Source organism: Pelobates fuscus, chromosome 8 (assembly GCF_036172605.1).
Source record: "Pelobates fuscus isolate aPelFus1 chromosome 8, aPelFus1.pri, whole genome shotgun sequence".
Taxonomy (NCBI): domain Eukaryota; kingdom Metazoa; phylum Chordata; class Amphibia; order Anura; family Pelobatidae; genus Pelobates; species Pelobates fuscus.
The window spans coordinates 685,770-708,375 of NC_086324.1; the positions used below are offsets into that span (position 1 = coordinate 685,770).

At 43.9% G+C, this 22,606-nt stretch overlaps 2 protein-coding genes across 2 annotated transcripts in view; one reads left to right on the plus strand and one right to left on the minus strand.

The window, feature by feature from the left end:
* The window catches only part of LYPD1 (LY6/PLAUR domain containing 1), a 201,168-nt gene extending 195,322 nt beyond the window's left edge, over nucleotides 1–5,846 (plus strand). Inside the window, exon 3 of the mRNA XM_063429132.1 lies at nucleotides 5,611–5,846. Within this exon, the coding sequence (XP_063285202.1) occupies nucleotides 5,611–5,846 (236 nt within the window). The remainder of the gene's footprint in view (nucleotides 1–5,610) is intronic.
* Nucleotides 5,847–5,947: 101 nt separating this feature from the next.
* The window catches only part of GPR39 (G protein-coupled receptor 39), a 233,928-nt gene continuing 217,269 nt past the window's right edge, over nucleotides 5,948–22,606 (minus strand). The window contains exon 2 of the mRNA XM_063429131.1: nucleotides 5,948–6,579. Within this exon, the coding sequence (XP_063285201.1) occupies nucleotides 6,080–6,579 (500 nt within the window). The 3' untranslated portion in view covers nucleotides 5,948–6,079. The remainder of the gene's footprint in view (nucleotides 6,580–22,606) is intronic.

Sequence of the window (22,606 nt, forward strand, 5' to 3'; positions counted from 1 at the left end):
TCCTTGGAGGGGGCTGCTTGCCCGCCTCTTGCCTTTGGACTATGGACCCGACTATGTGAATGTGTTAACCCAGATAGCCATGCCATGGAGCCCATTCGTGTAGTTATAGACTTTGGCTCCATGGCAATTAAACTGTATTTGTGTGATCTGAGTGCCATTCACCTAATAATGTGCGCTCAGTTCTAGCTATCTGGGGATATGTAGAAATGTGTGTTTTATGTACTAAATGTATCAGTATGTAATTTTATGTCTTTTACTGTCTTTTTGTCTGCCATGTGGGTAATGGAGTTTTGCCTCTGTCCTGGGAGATAATTAGATTCCTTCCCCAATTATCTCCAGGCCAGAGGGGAGGGATTGTGAGGCATTGTGGGAGTTAACTCATGTGTGATTGGTGTATTGTGTAATTGTTGTAAATCCCTCCCTTGCATGGGAGAAGCCCTTATAAGCCTGTTGTGTGAATAAATCAGTGTTGTTGCTGTTTAACCCTGAAGCTGAAGTGTTGTCTCATTCTTGGGGGGAATTTGACTGTATGCCGATTGCCAGGAGTGTAAGTTGTTCGTATTGCTTTTCCTGTTCGGCTGCTTCCAGGGTTCGTGTGTCTGCTGTTCGAGAGTTGGTGAATACTTGCAGTTTGGAGTTCGGGAGGTTGGTGATTGCAGTAGCTGCTGGTCTATCTGAAAGGGGATTATCGCCTAAACTGGGTTTTATCCCCTTGTGTGCAAAACGGTCCGCAACAGTAAGGAAACCAAGTGTATTTAAACTTCCTTCGGTAGTTTCCTCCCGAACCGCCAGAGCCTAGTATATGTGATGCTTACGAAGTTCCGAATTGCTGAAGTTTGGAAGTGCCGAACTATGGAGCGCTATACACTATATAATATGGAGCACTATGCAGTATACACTATATTATATAGAGCACTATACATTATATAATATGTAATATGGAGCGCTTTACACTATGGAGCACTTTACACTATATAATATGGTACACTATACACTAAGGAGCACTTTACACTATACATTATGGAGCACTACACACTATATAATATGGAGCACTATGCAGTATACACTATATTATATAGAGCACTATACATTATATAATATGTAATATGGAGCGCTTTACACTATGGAGCATTTTACACTATATAATATGGTACACTATACACTAAGGAGCACTTTACACTATACATTATGGAGCACTACACACTATATAACATGGATCACTACACACTATATAATATGGAGCACTATACACTATGGAGCACTATACACTATATAATATGGAGCACTACACGCCATATAATATGGAGCACTATACACATACTTGACTGTATGCCGATTGCCAGGAGTGTAAGTTGTTCGTATTGCTTTTCCTGTTCGGCTGCTTCCAGGGTTCGTGTGTCTGCTGTTCGAGAGTTGGTGAATACTTGCAGTTTGGAGTTCGGGAGGTTGGTGATTGCAGTAGCTGCTGGTCTATCTGAAAGGGGATTATCGCCTAAACTGGGTTTTATCCCCTTGTGTGCAAAACGGTCCGCAACAGTAAGGAAACCAAGTGTATTTAAACTTCCTTCGGTAGTTTCCTCCCGAACCGCCAGAGCCTAGTATATGTGATGCTTACGAAGTTCCGAATTGCTGAAGTTTGGAAGTGCCGAACTATGGAGCACTACACACTATATAATATGGAGCACTATTCACTATGGAGCACTATATGCTATATAATATGGAGCACTATTCACTATGGAGCACTACACGCTATATAATATGGAGCACTATTCACTATGGAGCACTACACACTATATAATATGGAGCACTATTCACTATGGAGCACTATGCACTATATAATATGGAGCACTATTCACTATGGAGCACTACACACTATATAATATGGAGCACTATTCACTATGGAGCACTATACACTATATAATATGGAGCACTATACACTATATAATATGGAGCACTACACACTAGAATATGGAGCACTATACACTATATAATATAAAACACGATATAATATGGAACACTATTCACTATGGAGCACTACACATTATATAATATGGAGCACTATTCACTATGGAGCACTACACACTATATAATATGGAGCACTATTCACTATGGAGCACTATGCACTATATAATATGGAGCACTATTCACTATGGAGCACTACACACTATATAATATGGAGCACTATTCACTATGGAGCACTATACACTATATAATATGGAGCACTATACACTATATAATATGGAGCACTACACACTATAATATGGAGCACTATACACTATATAATATAAAACACGATATAATATGGAACACTATTCACTATGGAGCACTACACATTATATAATATGGAGCACTATTCACTATGGAGCACTACACACTATATAATATGGAGCACTATACACTATATAATATGGAGCACTATTCACTATGGAGCACTACACCCTATATAATATGGAGCACTATTCACTATGGAGCACTACACACTATATAATATGGAGCACTATTCACTATAGAGCACTACACGCTATATAATATGGAGCACTATTCACTATGGAGCACTACACGCTATATAATATGGAGCACTATTCACTATGGAGCACAACACACTATATAATATGGAGCATTATTCACTATGGAGCACTACACACTATATAATATGGAGCACTATTCACTATGGAGCACTATATGCTATATAATATGGAGCACTATTCACTATGGAGCACTACACGCTATATAATATGGAGCACTATTCACTATGGAGCACTACACACTATATAATATGGAGCACTATTCACTATGGAGCACTATACACTATATAATATGGAGCACTATTCACTATGGAGCACTATGCACTATATAATATGGAGCACTATTCACTATGGAGCACTACACACTATATAATATGGAGCACTATTCACTATGGAGCACTACACACTATATAATATGGAGCACTATACACTATATAATATGGAGCACTACACACTATAATATGGAGCACTATACACTATATAATATAAAACACAATATAATATGGAGCACTACACACTATATAATATGGAGCACTACACGCTATATAATATGGAGCACTACACACTATATAATATGGAGCACTACACACTATATAATATGGAGCACTACACGCTATATAATATGGAGCACTACACACTATATAATATGGAGCACTATTCACTATGGAGCACTACACACTGTACACTATGGAGCACTATTCACTATGGAGCACTACACACTATATAATATGGAGCACTATTCACTATGGATCACTACACACTATATAATATGGAGCACTATACACTATATAATATGGAGCACTACACGCTATATAATATGGAGCACTACACACTATATAATATGGAGCACTACACGCTATATAATATGGAGCACTACACACTATATAATATCGAGCACTATTCACTATGGAGCACTACACACTATATAATATGGAGCACTACACACTATATAATATAAAACACTATATAATATGGAGCACTACACACTATATAATATAAAACACTATATAATATGGAGCACTACACGCTATATAATATAAAACACTATATAATATGGAGCACTACACGCTATATAATATGGAGCACTATTCACTATGGAGCACTACACACTATATAATATGGAGCACTACACACTATATAATATAAAACACTATATAATATGGAGCACTACACGCTATATAATATGGAGCACTACACGCTATATAATATGGAGCACTATTCACTATGGAGCACTACACGCTATATAATATGGAGCACTATTCACTATGGAGCACTACACGCTATATAATATGGAGCACTATTCACTATGGAGCACTACACGCTATATAATATGGAGCACTATTCACTATGGAGCACTACACACTATATAATATGGAGCACTATTCACTATGGAGCACTACACACTATATAATATAAAACACTATATAATATGGAGCACTACACGCTATATAATATGGAGCACTACACGCTATATAATATGGAGCACTATTCACTATATAATATAAAACACTATATAATATGGAGCACTACACGCTATATAATATGGAGCACTACACACTATATAATATGGAGCACTATTCACTATGGAGCACTACACACTATATAATATAAAACACTATAAAATATGGAGCACTACACGCTATATAATATGGAGCACTACACACTATATAATATGGAGCACTATTCACTATGGAGCACTACACACTATATAATATAAAACACTATATAATATGGAGCACTACACGCTATATAATATGGAGCACTACACACTATATAATATAAAACACTATATAGTATGGAGCACTACACGCTATATAATATGGAGCACTACACACTATATAATATGGAGCACTATTCACTATGGAGCACTACACACTATATAATATGGAGCACTACACACTATATAATATAAAACACTATATAATATGGAGCACTACACGCTATATAATATGGAGCACTACACACTATATAATATGGAGCACTACACGCTATATAATATGGAGCACTACACACTATATAATATAAAACACTATATAATATGGAGCACTACACGCTATATAATATGGAGCACTACACACTATATAATATGGAGCACTACACGCTATATAATATGGAGCACTACACACTATATAATATGGAGCACTACACGCTATATAATATGGAGCACTACACACTATATAATATAAAACACTATATAATATGGAGCACTACACGCTATATAATATGGAGCACTACACACTATATAATATGGAGCACTACACGCTATATAATATGGAGCACTACACACTATATAATATAAAACACTATATAATATGGAGCACTACACGCTATATAATATGGAGCACTACACACTATATAATATGGAGCACTACACGCTATATAATATGGAGCACTACACACTATATAATATGGAGCACTATTCACTATGGAGCACTACACACTATATAATATGGAGCACTACACACTATATAATATAAAACACTATATAATATGGAGCACTACACACTATATAATATAAAACACTATATAATATGGAGCACTACACACTATATAATATGGAGCACTACACACTATATAATATAAAACACTATATAATATGGAGCACTACACACTATATAATATAAAACACTATATACCCCTCCATTCTCCTGCTTCTCGGGTTCCAAACATCATCTCAGGACACCTTATGACACGTCTCCTTTCCTTAAAACTGAAAATACAACAGCAAGCTGTTTTAATGTTAAAATGCCATTATATTTATGTTTATTTTATTTAAATTCTGTGACCACAGGACATGCATTTTCGTTCTAAAATTATTTGGAAAACTCATTGCTGATGTATTACATTTTTCAGCTAAACAAGGAGTAAGAATGCAGAAATAATTATTGCAATGAATACTGTTTTTTTTCTTGTAAACTTCTCCTGATGGTGACTTTGAGTCAAACCAGCCATAAATGGTAGACGTGACTGTGAAATAGCAAAGATAATGCTGGCTTTCCATCCAATTTCAGAATTTGATAGTGAAGTGAATCTAGTGTGTAGCGGTATATGTTTCTAAAATGTGAATATCTTGTTTTTTTGGCAGGGATATTATATCGAAAATCATGTGCATCTTCAGGAGCTTGTCTGATGGCCTCTTCTGGTTACCAGTCCTTCTGTACACCCGGCAAAGTAAACTCTGTGTGCATCACTTGTTGTAACACCCCTCTCTGCAACGGACCTAGAACCAAGAAAAAGAGGAATTCTGCACCACGCTTCCATGGCGGGACCTTCTCTGCGCCTCTGTCACTAATGCTGACTCTTATGACAATGCAACTGTAGATTAGACTGTAGAAGCACTTGATACTTCCTTGTCAGGGACAAGAATTCTTGGTGATTTGTTTCCAAAGCAAAGATGGCAAGTCACAAGAAATATATTTTTGTTATGTTAGGCCAGAATTAATCTGGTGTTCTGTTCCAGTAAAGGGCCACACATTCATGCACATGATGAACGTGTAATAAAGAAGCACATAAAGCCGAGTGTTTTACTCTGTCTTTTTCTAATATCATACTCCTCAGATTTCACTTTCACACAAACCGTTCTCCTGGGTTGCTGTTTCGACCACTTGTAGCTCCATGTCTGGAGCGGCTGAGGTTCCGCTTGATGAGGTCTGATTAGACTCAGGCTGTTTTTGAAAAGTGCTCAGTGGCTTCTCCATTGCCAAGTTTGAAGAAAAGCTTTGTCGGAAGGATCTGAGAATTAAAGGGCGTTTATGATTTGTGCTGCTTTTAGCTGAGTTTTGTATGTGCAGGAATTTGGCTTTGTTGGCATGTTCAATGGTCAGGCGACAGCGCAGGACCTGTACAAAGACCTCCCGGAATTGTTTTGAAGAGATGTTGTATAAGATGGGGTTTATCACTGAGCTCAGGTAGAAGAAGGTGTCGGCTATGGGAAGCAGCGTCACGTAGGTGCGGAAGTAGTGAACTGACCATTCCTGTTTTGGGGTAGTGGCTGCCATAATGCGTAGAATCTGATTGGGCATCCAGCAAACTGCTAGAGTGGCAACAATGAGTCCTGCAGGGAAAGAGAGAGAATACGTTAGTGTGTGGCTGAGTAAGGAAGATTCTGTTCCACAGGGAAAAGTCTTTTTTTTTTTTTTAATGTCTCATTTTTATGTTATTTTTTATTTTTATGTTGATAACAATGGTCATATCATATGACCCTGAAGCATCAAACTGGGATACAGAACGAAAAAACAGGGGGAAATGGGAAACATGCTTAACATTTAATACCGCCCATATGCAATAGTAATATCAACCTCTTACTATATTCGTATACCTTTCTCCTTTCTCCTTTTTCCATACTTCTAAATGTAATGCACTCCCCCCCCCCCCCCCAAAAAAAAAAAAAAAAAAAAAGAAGAGAAGAAAGGAACAACAAAAAAATAAGGTACAACAAAAGATAAGGTACGGTCTATTTGACAATATTTAACAATGATGCATATTGATCTCTTATTACCAGCCACTGATGCCATCTTCGCTTATATAGATCTTCTCTACCCTTTAATCGGCTTGCCATTTTTTCATATATGCTAAAGGAATCAAATCTACACAAAGCCTCTGCTATTGTTGGTGCTTGTCTATTTTTCCATTTGTGAGCTATTGAAATCTTTGTTGCTGTTAAACAATGGATAATCATATTTTTTTCTTCCCGAAGCTGTGTGGGAAATATATGAAGTAAAAAACACTCTGATCTGAATGGAATATTAACCTTCAATGCTACCCTAAGAAATGTATCGATTTCCTCCCATAATTTACTAATACTAGAGCACAGCCCAAAAATATGTAATAGAGACCCCTCATGTTTTAAACATCTCCAACATAAATTGCTCGTCCCCTTAATAAATATGTGCTAATTTAGCTGGCACCCAGTACCATCGCATAATAATCTTACAATAGGCTTCCCAATGATCAAGACTACTGGAAACTCCTTTGGTTATCCTTAATGCCTGAAACCAACTTGCTAACGAAAATGATTCCTTCAAATCTCTTTCCCATTTTAGAGCATATTCCTGTTTCTTAGGTTCCTCTTGTGTCAGAAGAGTATTGTAACAGAAGGACAAGGCTTTAATATTAGCTAGTCTCCCTGTGCACTTTAAAGCGAATGGTGTTAGTTGCTGAATTTTTTGGATATTATTTACTTGCAAAATGTTCCTAATACGTAAGTATGTAAATAATTCCCTGGGTGGTAGAGAATATTCTTTAACCAAGTCAGGAAATGATTTAATACCTGAATCGTTATATAGTAACCGTATATGACATACCCCTAACTTTGTCCAATCATCTAGCTGCAAATCTGAGGTAAAGACAGAGAGAGTCTGCAAGGGTGCTGCAAATAATAAAAGTCTTACAATCTTATTACAGTTTTATCACACTTTACTGAGCAATTTTACCACTAATCTCTGTCATAATATCTGTTCTGAATTGTGTGCTTCCTTACACTGCATTGTTTCTGTTAACGTTTTACAGCCTGGTCGAGCTGATTAGAGGTCAGCTGACCAGCAAGCACATAAGTACAAGTACTTGGACAGATAGAGGAAGCAAGCACTTCCTCGTGTGACAGCTCTCACCTGAGGGTTGGGCTTATTGCTATGGGATGTTTTGCAAATGCTTGCAGAGAATCGGTTGCACACAGGACACAACACTCTATTCACATCCACTCACTGACTATCCACACAAACACACCCCTGTATCCACATCCACTCACTGACTATCCACACAAACACACCCCTGTATCCACATCCACTCACTGACTATCCACACAAACACACCCCTGTATCCACATCCACTCACTGACTATCCACACAAACACACCCCTGTATTCACATCCACTCACTGACTATCCACACAAACACACCCCTGTATCCACATCCACTCACTGACTATCCACACAAACACACTCCTGTATTCACATGCACTCACTGTCTATACACACAAACACACCCTTGTATTCACATCCACTCACTGACTATCCACACAAACACACCCCTGTATCCACATCCACTCACTGACTATCCACACAAACACACCCCTGTATCCACATCCACTCACTGACTATCCACACAAACACACCCCTGTATTCACATCCACTCACTGACTATCCACACAAACACACCCCTGTATCCACATCCACTCACTGACTATCCACACAAACACACCCCTGTATCCACATCCACTCACTGACTATCCACACAAACACACCCCTGTATCCACATCCACTCACTGACTATCCACACAAACGCACCCCTGTATTCACATACACTCACTGACTATTCACACAGACACACCCCTCTATTCACATACACTCACTGACTATCCACACAGACACACCCCTCTATTCACATCCACTCACTGACTATCCACACAAACACACCCCTGTATCCACATCCACTCACTGACTATCCACACAAACACACCCCTGTATCCACATCCACTCACTGACTATCCACCCAAACACACCCCTGTATTCACATCCACTCACTGACTATCCACACAAACACACCCCTGTATTCTCATCCGCTCACTGACTATCCACACAAACACACCCCTGTATTCACATACACTCACTGACTATCCACACAGACACACCCCTCTATTCACATACACTCACTGACTATCCACACAGACACACCCCTCTATTCACATCCACTCACTGACTATCCACACAAACACACCCCTGTATCCACATCCACTCACTGACTATCCACACAAACACACCCCTGTATCCACATCCACTCACTGACTATCCACACAAACACACCCCTGTATCCACATCCACTCACTGACTATCCACACAAACACACCCCTGTATTCACATCCACTCACTGACTATCCACACAGACACACCCCTGTATTCACATCCACTCACTGACTATCCACACAGACACACCCCTGTATTCACATCCACTCACTGACTATCCACACAGACACACCCCTCTATTCACATCCACTCACTGACTATCCACACAAACACACTCCTGTATTCACATGCACTCACTGACTATCCACACAAACACACCCCTGTATCCACATCCACTCACTGACTATCCACACAAACACACCCCTGTATCCACATCCACTCACTGACTATCCACACAAACACACCCCTGTATCCATATCCACTCACTGACTATCCACACAAACACACCCCTGTATTCACATCCACTCACTGACTATCCACACAAACACACTCCTGTATCCATATCCACTCACTGACTATCCACACAGACACACCCCTCTATTCACACCCACTCACTGACTATCCACACAAACACACCCCTCTATTCACATCCACTCACTGACTATCCACACAAACACACTCCTGTATCCACATCCACTCACTGACTATCCACACAAACACACCCCTGTATCCACATCCACTCACTGACTATCCACACAAACACACCCCTGTATCCACACCCACCCACTGACTATCCACACAAACACACCCCTGTATCCACATCCACTCACTGACTATCCACACAAACACACCCCTGTATCCACATCCACTCACTGACTATCCACACAAACACACCCCTGTATCCACATCCACTCACTGACTATCCACACAGACACACCCCTGTATTCACATCCACTCACTGACTATCCACACAGACACACCCCTCTATTCACATCCACTCACTGACTATCCACACAGACACACCCCTCTATTCACATCCACTCACTGACTATCCACACAAACACACTCCTGTATTCACATCCACTCACTGACTATCCACACAAACACACCCCTGTATCCACATCCACTCACTGACTATCCACACAAACACACCCCTGTATCCATATCCACTCACTGACTATCCACACAAACACACCCCTGTATCCATATCCACTCACTGACTATCCACACAAACACACCCCTGTATTCACATCCACTCACTGACTATCCACACAAACACACTCCTGTATCCATATCCACTCACTGACTATCCACACAGACACACCCCTCTATTCACACCCACTCACTGACTATCCACACAAACACACCCCTCTATTCACATCCGCTCACTGACTATCCACACAAACACACTCCTGTATCCACATCCACTCACTGACTATCCACACAAACACACCCCTGTATCCACATCCACTCACTGACTATCCACACAAACACACCCCTGTATCCACACCCACTCACTGACTATCCACACAAACACACCCCTGTATCCACATCCACTCACTGACTATCCACACAAACACACCCCTGTATCCACATCCACTCACTGACTATCCACACAAACACACCCCTGTATCCACATCCACTCACTGACTATCCACACAAACACACCCCTCTATTCACACCCACTCACTGACTATCCACACAGACACACCCCTCTATTCACATCCACTCACTGACTATCCACACCCCTCTATTCACATCCACTCACTGACTATCCACACAGACACACCCCTCTATTCACATCCACTCACTGACTATCCACACAGACACACCCCTGTATCCACATCCACTCACTGACTATCCACACAAACACACCCCTGTATCCACATCCACTCACTGACTATCCACACAAACACACCCCTCTATTCACACCCACTCACTGACTATCCACACAGACACACCCCTCTATTCACATCCACTCACTGACTATCCACACAGACACACCCCTCTATTCACATCCACTCACTGACTATCCACACAAACACACAAACACACCCCTCTATTCACATCCACTCACTGACTATCCACACAAACACACCCCTGTATCCACATCCACTCACTGACTATCCACACAAACACACCCCTGTATTCACAGCCACTCACTGACTATCCACACAAACACACCCCTGTATCCACATCCACTCACTGACTATCCACACAAACACACCCCTCTATTCACACCCACTCACTGACTATCCACACAAACACACCCCTGTATTCACATCCACTCACTGACTATCCACACAGTGTGCGAGAGCTCCTATCCTGTCAGTGTGCGAGAGCTCCTATCCTGTCAGTGTGCGAGAGCTCCTATCCTGTCAGTGTGCGAGAGCTCCTGTCCTGTCAGTGTGCGAGAGCTCCTATCCTGTCAGTGTGCGAGAGTTCCTATCCTGTCAGTGTGCGAGAGTTCCTATCCTGTCAGTGTGCGAGAGCTCCTATCCTGTCAGTGTGCGAGAGCTCCTGTCCTGTGAGTGTGCGAGAGCTCCTATCCTGACAGTGTGCGAGAACTCCTGTCCTGACAGTGTGTGAAAGCTCCTGTCCTGTCAGTGTGTGAAAGCTCCACGCATGGACTCAGCAGTCAGCTTTTTGATGCTTTGTGTAGGCCCATTAAAATACCCACTGGTAGAAGGAGTGATATGGAACAGTAGAATATTACAAACTATGTTGTGTTATGTGTTTCCATTTTATATAAAATGGATTTGGTTCATCTTGTGACATTAGCGGAGCCCTAGTCCTGACTAGGACTTTCCTTCGCTGGATCACCAATAATAGAAATCAGGAACAAGATACTGCCAAGTAAATAGCCCACCTCCTCCCCAGGAGTATTCTGCCAAACACAGGTGTGATTCACTGGCCCCTAGCATGGGGTGTTCACATCAAGAGCACAGGGGTTTTGTTTCCAAGAGCCTTTGTGTTTGAGAGATAACTGAGCTCAAATTAGGATAACTCAAATACAGAAACTTACACACATATTTTACAATACCCCGAAAATACAGCAACCCTAGAAAAATCATATCCCCGAATAGCTCTGAACTGAGCGCCCAACATGTCCACAAAGCGCTCAGATTGTTTCGGTAGATCTGAATTGCTATTTGAGTAAAGTTTTGACCGACTGGCAATGAGTTATAGCCCAAAATAGTTCCAGAAGATTGGGCAGGATGGCTGGTTGGCTTTTGGGGGTTCCTGTGCGAATATCGACAAACGCTCCCCCTGGCTGTTATAGAGCGAATGCTCCCCCCAGGCAGTAGATCATATCTCCCGATCTAGATGGTGAGGAAGTTGAACGGGCAGTAATTTGAACTACGACCAGGCACACGGGACGCGCATGGCCGAAAATAGTTCTAAGCGTTCGACGACCAAGTACCGCTGCCTGCGTTCGGGAGACAAAATGGCCGCCATGCACTGGACTATGTGTGTTCAATTATACGAATGGCGGCCACCCAGGAAAAGCACTCAAGCTAATGTGTCAATGTAACGGATCCACTGGCACCCCGACTGGGTACCTCCGTTGAAAGATGCTCCTAGCGCTTCCAGAGGACTCCAAGCACTCCACCAGACACCATAAGCACCGCAGGCTGCAGCTATCTCCCTTCAGAACGAAGCAGAAACAAGCTCTTACAAGAGCTCAGTGATTATAGCAAGGGAATATGCCTAGCATAGCAATCCCTTGTAGCAGATTCCCCCAATAAGAGACAGGACTCAAGTTGAGGGTAAAAATAGAACTCTCTGGCTGCTAGCTTGCAGCCCTTTTTATTAGGTGCTCCCATGAAGGGGAGGGACACACACAGTAACGTACATTAACCAATCACACAATAGTTACATCCCACACATAGCCCTCCCCTCTACCTGTAAACTAATTATTTGTACACACAGGAAAATACAGTTATCATAGGTAGGGAAAATACAGTTTTTACACAACATTCATAACTCCCAAAATATACATCACATTCGCATAAAAATACATATTCACAATCAATCCATTCGGGGGAACAACATACTCAAAAATCATACGAATTGGACCAGGGGTTCAAAAGTTAGTACAAATGTGCATTTGACCTTCTGGAAGCATGGTTTTTAGAAGCTCAAACTAGTTCCCCAGAATCCTCTATCCTGGAGACAATGGAGAAGCTGATTTAATTATATCCAGGGACAAACACAGCCTCCATTAAGCACATGTTACCAGCAACCACCAAAAGACATAAAAATACATAACTCCTGTTATACTAAACAGAACCCCCACATTCAACCCATCCCCAGATGGCTTGGATCTGAGCGCTCAACATATCCAAACAGCGTTTAGATGCCACAAACACAGTTCAAACGCCATGGGGTTTAAGTTTCGTATGGGCTGATGAGAGGGCCCATAATCCTGGGGCAGCCCAATAACCCACAGTATGCCCAAATACCGTGCATAAAGGGCCAAATCGCCCAGGGACCGTAGTCACAGGGTAAGAGGCGGGCAAGCAGCCCCCTCCAAACCACAGTGGCGAAGTGGCTTTCGCTACAGTCCAGTTGTTAATTTGTGGTTAACATCCAGGGGATATTGGTGTATGCTAAAGTATAGCAAGGGGGACCACACATCTGTCATTCAGGAGACGAACAAGGGGGCACGGACAACCGAACACAAGGGAATAAAGTCTGCTACAGTGATGACTTATCTTGCCATGGCGTCCCGTTCAGGGGAGGCTGTGTGCCGGGCGCCTTCAAACAGGATCTGCAGCATTCAGAGACTTCATCTGCAGATCTGGAGCAGCTATCATAGGCCAACCCCATCTTAGAGCTAGGTGTCACAGGATTATACCCCTAATATCTAATATACCTAATATCACATTGGCACGGGCCAACATGGCAGCACAGAGCTCCTGGAAGCTGCTGTCTGTTAAATCAGACTTGCTCCTTTGTTTCTATAATTCTTTGTATTTAGACATGCTCTCTAAATACCTTCCAGAAACAGGTATAATTAGGAAATATTCTATCTTAGTGACCGAATAATCTAAATTTTATTAAAGACAGGAGGCGAATATTTGCTTATCTTTCTTTACTGAAACCTCCAGCAGCAAAGAAACAGTTAACAATAGATAAATAAAAATCAACCAATCAGAGAGCATGGCAGTAGTATGTATTGTAATCAGGCTCCTCCCAACTCCTCTTTCTTGATGCTTCTGAATCACAGTAGAGTCAACCATGTAAACGATAACGGGAAACAACAGGTAAATGCAGTCGAATAGTCAACCAGGTAAACTATGAACCGAAGAGGAATCCATGTAATACAGTGGATGGATTTGCACACTGGACAGAAGAAGAGACATTGTGAAAGGATGGTTTATTGGTACAAGAAAAACCAATACAATGTCCTAGTTCGTAGGTTAGATATAATATCCTGATTGAGCTAACGCCTATGTTAGTATAACATAGCTAATGTACTAATATACGAAGAAATCAAAATAGATTTAAATAGGTAAGACTAATATATTCGTACTCTAATTAAACCAAATAGGTAGATTTAAACAGGCAAGGTTGGCTATAGGTAACAATATAAGGTCTTGTGTCATAAATGGTTTAAAATGCAACAGGACAAATATAAATCTGTATACAAATGTGTTAAAGTGGTTCAGAAACAAATAGCTTAGGGTGAGAAGAGCAGAAGGGAGGGAAAATATTTGCCTCCTGTCTTTAATAAAATTTAGATTATTCGGTCACTAAACTAGAATAATCCTTCATATTTGCTGTTTTAAAGCTGAAAAATCATAGATAGAGGAGCATGGGATACAGGTCTGAAATAGAATGTCCGGAAAGTAGCTTCCCTAGATCTGCTGAGGATAAGATGTCGGTCAGAGAACCTCTTGCGCCCAAGGCAGAAGATGTAGCCGCACCTCTGACTGAAGGAGCACCAAAAGAGGAGTCAATCCCTGCTAGATTGAGTAGCCACGTAATCCAATGGGCAATAGTCAGGCAGGAGACTGGTTTAAATACATAAAGGGAATCAACACAGTAAAGGAGGAGACTATATTTAAAAGAAGAAAAACTACCACAACAAGAGGACATAGTCTTAAATTAGAGGGACAAAGGTTTAAAAATAATATCAGGAAGTATTACGTTACTGAGAGGGTAGTCGATGCATGGAATAGCCTTCCAGCTGAAGTGGTAGAGGTTAACACAGTAAAGGAGTTTAAGCATGCGTGGGATAGGCATAAGGCTATACTAACTATAAGATAAGGCCAGGGACTAATGAAAGTATTTAGAAAATTGGGCAGACTAGATGGGCCGAATGGTTCTTATCTGCCGTCACATTCTATGTTTCTATGTTTATGAGGTTGGATATATGACACGAATAGAGGACCCCGAGGGTGCTCTGAGTGGAGTCATAAGAGAGATGTATTGGCAAACGCATCGACCCACGCAGAGGGAAGGTCTATCTGGAAAATTGTGATAGAAAACTGATGACGAATTAACTTTAGTACGTCTCATAATGGTAAAGTGTACCCCGTCCGGGGCAAAAGTAAGAGTGGAAATCGAAAGCTCAAATTTGGATTTGCCTTGATCATACAGGGATGAGAGGACATTCAAATGTGTGCGAGAGATGCTGAAACTGGATCAGTGTTCCTTCCCACACACCAGCAGACCCAAATCTGCCAAGCAGAGATCTAGGCTTGTCGAGTCCCATAAGAGTGATTGAGCCGTGTTCGAAAGTCCTGAGACATGGCAGGATCCCCTGAAATGGTACAGGCTATGAGCCATAGATGACCCTGAAGAGCGAGTGGATGAAACAGCAGAGGGAGGTCTACTGGAGTGTTGGGAACCATGACTGTGCTTGTCATAATGACATTATTAGAACTATCTGGACACCCTGAACTAATAGAAGGTGGAGAGTATGTGAGATCATGGAGAAGGGGGAAAAGCTTATGCCCCTATCATCGGCCAGATTTGGAGAAATGCATCTACCGCCAGGGAGAGTGGTTCTGGTTGCCAGCTGAAGTAGGCGACCATCTGATGATTCAGATGAGACACAAAGAGATCCATGTTGAGTGGTCCACGTAATAGATGAATGTTGTGGAAGATCTGTGGATTCAATTGCCAGTTGTTTGCATCCCTCCAATGTCGGGAGAACCAGTGACTAGATTGTCGGGACCTGGAAGGTATTCTGCATGAATGGACAGGTTCCTCGGTGCACTTGTACATGTCTTTTGTGGAAGCTGTGAATCACAAAGGAGCCTGCGATAAGCTCCAAACAGTTGATATGGAGTGTTTGTTCCACAGGGGACCAAAGACCTCCAGTTGAAATTTCGGAGCATGTTGCTCCCCCTCCCAGAAGACTGGCATCTGACTGCAGAATAAAATCTGGTTGGGAGCCGAACATGGCTTTTCCGTTCCAAGCGTCCATGTTGTGGAGCCACCAATGCAGTTCCAGCCGTACTTTGTTTGTTAAATAAATTAGTTGGTCGTATGAGGTGGATCGATGTAGGTAAAAAGTCTTCAAGCGTTGCTCGATAATGCAGTGGTCCCAGAAAGATAGCTTGTATAGAAGCCGAGAGGAGACCGATCATGTGTGCGAGATCTCGTAGGTGAATGTTTTGAGAGGACAATAGTTTCCCAATGTCCTTTTTTATGGCTCTGATCTTGGATGAAGGTAGTTGCAGGATAGCTTGTATGGAGTCTATCTAAAATCCAAGAAATTGCACTGTTTGTGAGGGTTTTAGAGCAGAGTTTTGAAAATATATTATAAGTCCTAGATTTTGGAGTAGTGCGGAGGTCATGTCCGCTTGGTGACGAAGAGTCTGCCGATCTTGCGCCATGATTAGAATATCGTCCAAGTAAATGATGGATTCAATTCCTTGCGAGCAGAGTAGAGCCATAACTAGTTTCATCAACTTGGTGAAACCCCAAAGGCCGAAGGCGAGGTAGGTGAACTGCCAAATGTCTTGTAGCCAATGGAATTGGAGAAAAGGATGATATTTTTGAGTGACCGGCAGTGAGGCATGCGTCCTTGAGATCAAATCGGGAGAACCAGTCTCCCACGCAGAGGAGGTCGCATAGAAGATGGATGCCTTCCATCCTGAAGTGCCGATACATGATGTGTTGGTTCAGGTCCCTCAGATGACTGGACGGAAATCCACCAATCAGAGTGCTCTGTGTCATTTTACACAGCGTGGGAAAGTTCTTTGGAATTTTCCCACGCTGTGTAATTTGACTCAGGCTGCTCACTGTTTAATAGACACGCCCCTACACGCGGTATAGCGAGTAGGGGCATAATTTATTAATACTAATGGCATGGCTGTGATGGCTTCTAAGGGCACATGAGTCAAACGCTTGTTACAGTGATATGTCCGTATTCGGGTCCGGCGTCCAAAAAACTTAATGTTTGGTACGAACCCGAACTTTTCAGTTCGGGTTCGCTCAACTCTAATTGCTACTCGATAACGGGTTGACTAAGGCTGCAGAGGCTTGGTATCGTGTGGCAAGAGGCCTTAAATGAGAGGGTTGGTTTGAGGAGGAACTGGAACTTGCTGGACAGAAAGTTTATGTGTATCATGAAAATGTTTGTACTGTTGATTCAACTCCCGATGTTCCCGGCCACCGCCCTATGATGGTGTCCGACATAACGATGACAGTAACCCCACCTCCACGTCCACTGCCAAACATACCCTCTCACATACTCTAATTGACACCCCCTCAACGCAGCCCACCCCGTTGTATCCTGTCCTTGGAGTTGATGGCTCGTATTATTACCCAGTCTGTAACGGAACCGCTGGCACCCCGACCGGGTACCCTCCGCTGACGGATGCTCCTAGTGCTTTCCGAGGTCTCCAAGCACTCCACCAGACACCATAACCACTGTAGACTCCCACGAACCGCCGCAGCTTGGTTGGGGTCTCGCCACGCTACCCACTCTGGACCCAAGACCAGGGTCTAGCTTCCAGTAGATGGACCTCTCCGAATTCCAGAGAGCAGGCACAGGAACTCCCTGGGGAGTATAGTGATTATAGCAATCCCCAGAGTGTAGTTTTCCAATCCCCCAAACATGAGCCGAAACTTCATGAAGGTACAAGATGAACTGAGGTGCTAGCACACCCAGTCTGCTTTTATTTCCATCTTACACATAAAAGACCCCCCACAGGGGCGGGGTAAAACAGCCAATAGCATAACGGTTACAACCCACAAGTTCCCTCCCCTCAGATAACCAGTTAACATAATTATTACAGCCAGGGAAAATACAGTTGTTATACATGTGCTATAACTTTAAAACCGTATATTTAGAATCAGCACACTTTAAACATACACCCTTCCAAAATTCAGCCAAATCCCTCCAGCGGATCAAAAGTTAGCTGGAGGTCCCTTTATGACCGACCGCAAGCACATTTTCCTGCCCAAAACAGTTCCATAGATTTGGGCTGTGCGGTCGGTCAATTTCATGCGAAAAAACGACTAAGTCCCATTTCGAACGGGACTTAGTCTCTGGAGCTGCAAGTTCAGTATGGAAGAAGGTAAGGGTCAGCGGTGTTCGGCAGAATGTGTAGCCGATTTTAGTTCCACAGAATCTTTAGCATACACCGCTGACCGCGTTCGACTGAACAAAGATGGCCGCCGCCACGTGCAATTAACCTGCAGTAACCTCACAGCCTGGGAGGTAAATTGCCTGCACACTTTAACTTCTGGGTGGTCCGCCTGTGTGGTACTTGGTTCAGTAAGCCCTATTTACTGAACCAAGTGGGAGAAAGCCAGGGGCAAGTTATTTTACAGGTCTGGGGACATAGTCTTAAAGGGGCATTGTTCAGCAAAGTCACAATATGTCCCCAGACGGTTCTTAAAGGGCCATACACACACAATAAAAGTTCATACTTTTCAGGGGCCATAGTCTTAAAGGGTATTGTTACCCAAAGTCTCAATATGTCCCCAGACAGTTCTTAAAGGGCCAGCAGCAGTACAATAAAATACCATTCACTGTGCTTAAAGGGCCAGCAGTCGCACAATAAAATACAATATGCCCAAATATAGTTCTCTAAACGTACCAATTTTCAAGGGGCCATAGTCAGCAGGTAGGAGGCGGGCAAACAGGCTTCTCCAATGCCCAGTGGCGAGGTTGGTTTCGTCACACAGTCCCTGTTCCCCCTCCCACCCCTGTACTCCTCTTCCCTCCACCCCTCCTTCGATTCCTGCCTCAGTTCCACTTCCCGCCCCAGTCTCTGCTCCACCTCCCGTACCTGCCCCTATTTTCCCTTTCGTTCCCGTTTTCCACTCTTCCTCCTATATCCGTCCCTGCCCCTCCTCCTGTCACAGCTCTTGCTCTGCCCTCCATACCCGCCTCCGCTTCTCCTCCTTCCATTCCCGCCCCTGCCCCACCTCCCGCCGTCACTCTCTCCATTCCCTCCCCCCACCTCCATGCGTCATCCCCTTCGCTCTTTGCTCCCGCCCCTTCCGCCTATGTTTCCCCTGATGTTCCGTCTCCCATCATGGTCGTCACCTCCCCTCCCAGCATCTTTCCTACCGCTTCCTCTTCCGTCCCCGCCCCCATCATGGCGGCCCCCAGCTATCCCATCATGACGGTTGGTTCAGCCGACGTTGTGTCGGACCCACACCAGCCTGCTTCACCCGCAGCCTCAGGCTATCACCCTACCACATCCCAACTGGCTACACTCCAAATTGCCCCTGCTGGTTCTCCTGATTCCGGCACTCCAGCGGCACAAGCCCCGAATTCACCAGATGTACCCAGTTATCATGGATTACCGTTCCACTGCTCCCTCGGATAACAGTCAGGGTTGGGTTCACCACGAGTCCCTAACAATACCCCCCAACCGCTCCCTGCCCCAACAAGTCATCCCGGCGTCCCACCAGATGGAGCCCCTCTGATGTATGTTACTTTCAACCCATCCGAAGCAGCAACTCTAGTAACGTCCCTCCCAGACCCAGAGAAACAGCCTATGCCCTTCTTCATCAGGATTGCCCAGATCCGTAAAACATATTCAGCTACCTGGCCTGACTTATCTAGCCTCTGTGAAATCAAAGCCGGTGATGCATATTGGCCTATTATAAAAAAGGAGCTTTGATGATGCCCATCTCCTTACTGATATTGATTTCCAGTCGGGCATAACATTCTGTGAGCAACTTCGTGCTTGGGCACAGGATAAACTGGCTGACCAAGCTACTTGCATTAATGATATTGTTCAGGATAAAATTGAGTCTGTGGAAAAATATCACTCGAGGTTAACACAGACTTTCTATGATTTGGGTTTCAGCATTTACAATAAAGCACATACCCAGATGCTGTCAGCTGCCTTTGTTGTAGGCTTAAAGGAACCCATCAGAAAGGGCTTAACCCTATCACGCCCAGAATACAGGATTATTCCCTTGGATACACTTCTCTTGGTTGCAAAAGGTCTAGAGTCAGCATTGTTACCTCAGGCCAAGAAGGGGGCTCCCCTGATGTTTTCCTTTTATAATCCTGCCATCAAACCTGCCCCAGCACCTCCTGGGTTTCCAGTGCCTACGGCACAGAGACACCCTGTGTCCCAAGCTCCAAGATCTCAAACCAGAGCCTGTTATAATTGTGGCCAGGCTGACCATTTTCGAAAGGATTGCCCCCACCCTAGGGTGTATAGGCCTCAACAACAGGCCATCAGACCTCCTAATCCCGGGGCAGCCTATCCTATGTATTCCCACCCCTCTGCAGTGACCCAAGCCCAGCCTCAAGCTGCCTACACTCCACAGGGCTTCCTTCAGACTGTTTATTCACCTTAATCCATTGACAGTCAACCTACTCCTCATGGGTTTGCTGATTATCCCTCTGATGGCCATGATACAGATGGTTATCAGCAACCTAATCGCCCTCAACCCAACATTAACCATCCTGTGCGTCTGGCACAACAGCAAGGTTACTCCACATCTGCAGCTCCCTCCCGCCACTACACTGGCCCTGACCAGCAGGGCTGGATTAACATAGGGGCTGATGGAGCTGCAGCTCCAGGCCCAGGCCCACTGGCAATACAAATGCAGGTATTTTTCTCAGAATAAATGGAGATTACTCTGCAATACCAGCACTGGCCAGTTGGGGTCACTGTGTGTGGAGCGAGGCAGGGATAGGAAGTTACAGCATATCCCTCCCTGCCTCTCTCTACTCACTGACCCATGGAGGAGCAGCAACACAGCACAGAAAGTCCAGACAGCAGCTCTACAGCTCAGGTAAGTGAGGGATGGGGGGAAAGGCAGCGGGGACACTGAGACACTAGGGGACACTGAAACATTAGGGGACACAGACACTAAGGGACACATGGGGACACAGACACTAGGGGACACATGGAGAAACAGACACATTGGGACACAGACACCGGGAGACCTGGGAACACTGAGACACTTGGGGACACTGGAAAACATGGGGACACTGAGACACTAGGGGACATATGGGGGACAGACACTAGGGGACACTGAGACACTAGGGTACATGGGGACACAGACACTGGGAGACCTGGGAACACTGAGACACTTGGGGACACTAGAAAACATGGGGACACCGAGACACTAGGGGATACTGGGACACATGGGGATGCTGAGACACATGGGGACGCTGTAAGACATAGGGACATTGGGAGACACTGAGACATTGGGACACAGAGACACTATGTCCCCATGTCTCCCAGTGTCCCCATGTCCCCCAGCCAGTGTCCCTAGTGTCTCAGTGCCCCTAAGTCTCCCAGTGTCTGTGTCCCATGTCTCTCAGTGTGCCTAGTGACCCCATGTGTCCCTATATGTCCCAGTGTCCCCATGTTTATGTCCACAACTGTCCCCATGTCTCCCAGTGTCCGCAAGTGTCTGTCTCCCAGCCAGTGTCCCCAGTGTCCCAGTGTCTGTGTTCCCATGTCTCTGTGTCCCTAGTGTCTTAGTGTCCCCAAATGTTTCAGTGTCCCCATGTCTCCCAGTGTCTGTGTCCCTAGTGTCTCAGTGTCCCCATTTCTCCCAGTTTCCAAAAATGTCTCAATGTCCCCATGTCTCGCAGTGTCCCCATGTCTCTGTGTCCCCGGGTCTCTCAGTGTCCCCATGTCTCACTGTGTCCCCAGTAGTCTAGTGACATGGGGACACACTGAGACATTGGGACACTGGGAGAAATGGGGACACTGAGACACTGGGAGACTAGGGGACTCGACGACATGGGGACACTGACACTGTGATACATAGGGACACTGAGACACTGGGTGACTTGCGAGACTGAAACACTGGGAGACAGGGAGACACTGGGAGCAATCCATCTATACAGCAGAATCAAACTGTGAGTAGTTTGTTGGTGATTTACAGAATTTTCTCTGATGTCACTCCTTGTGATTTACATCATGTGATGTCACGCATAACTAATTAA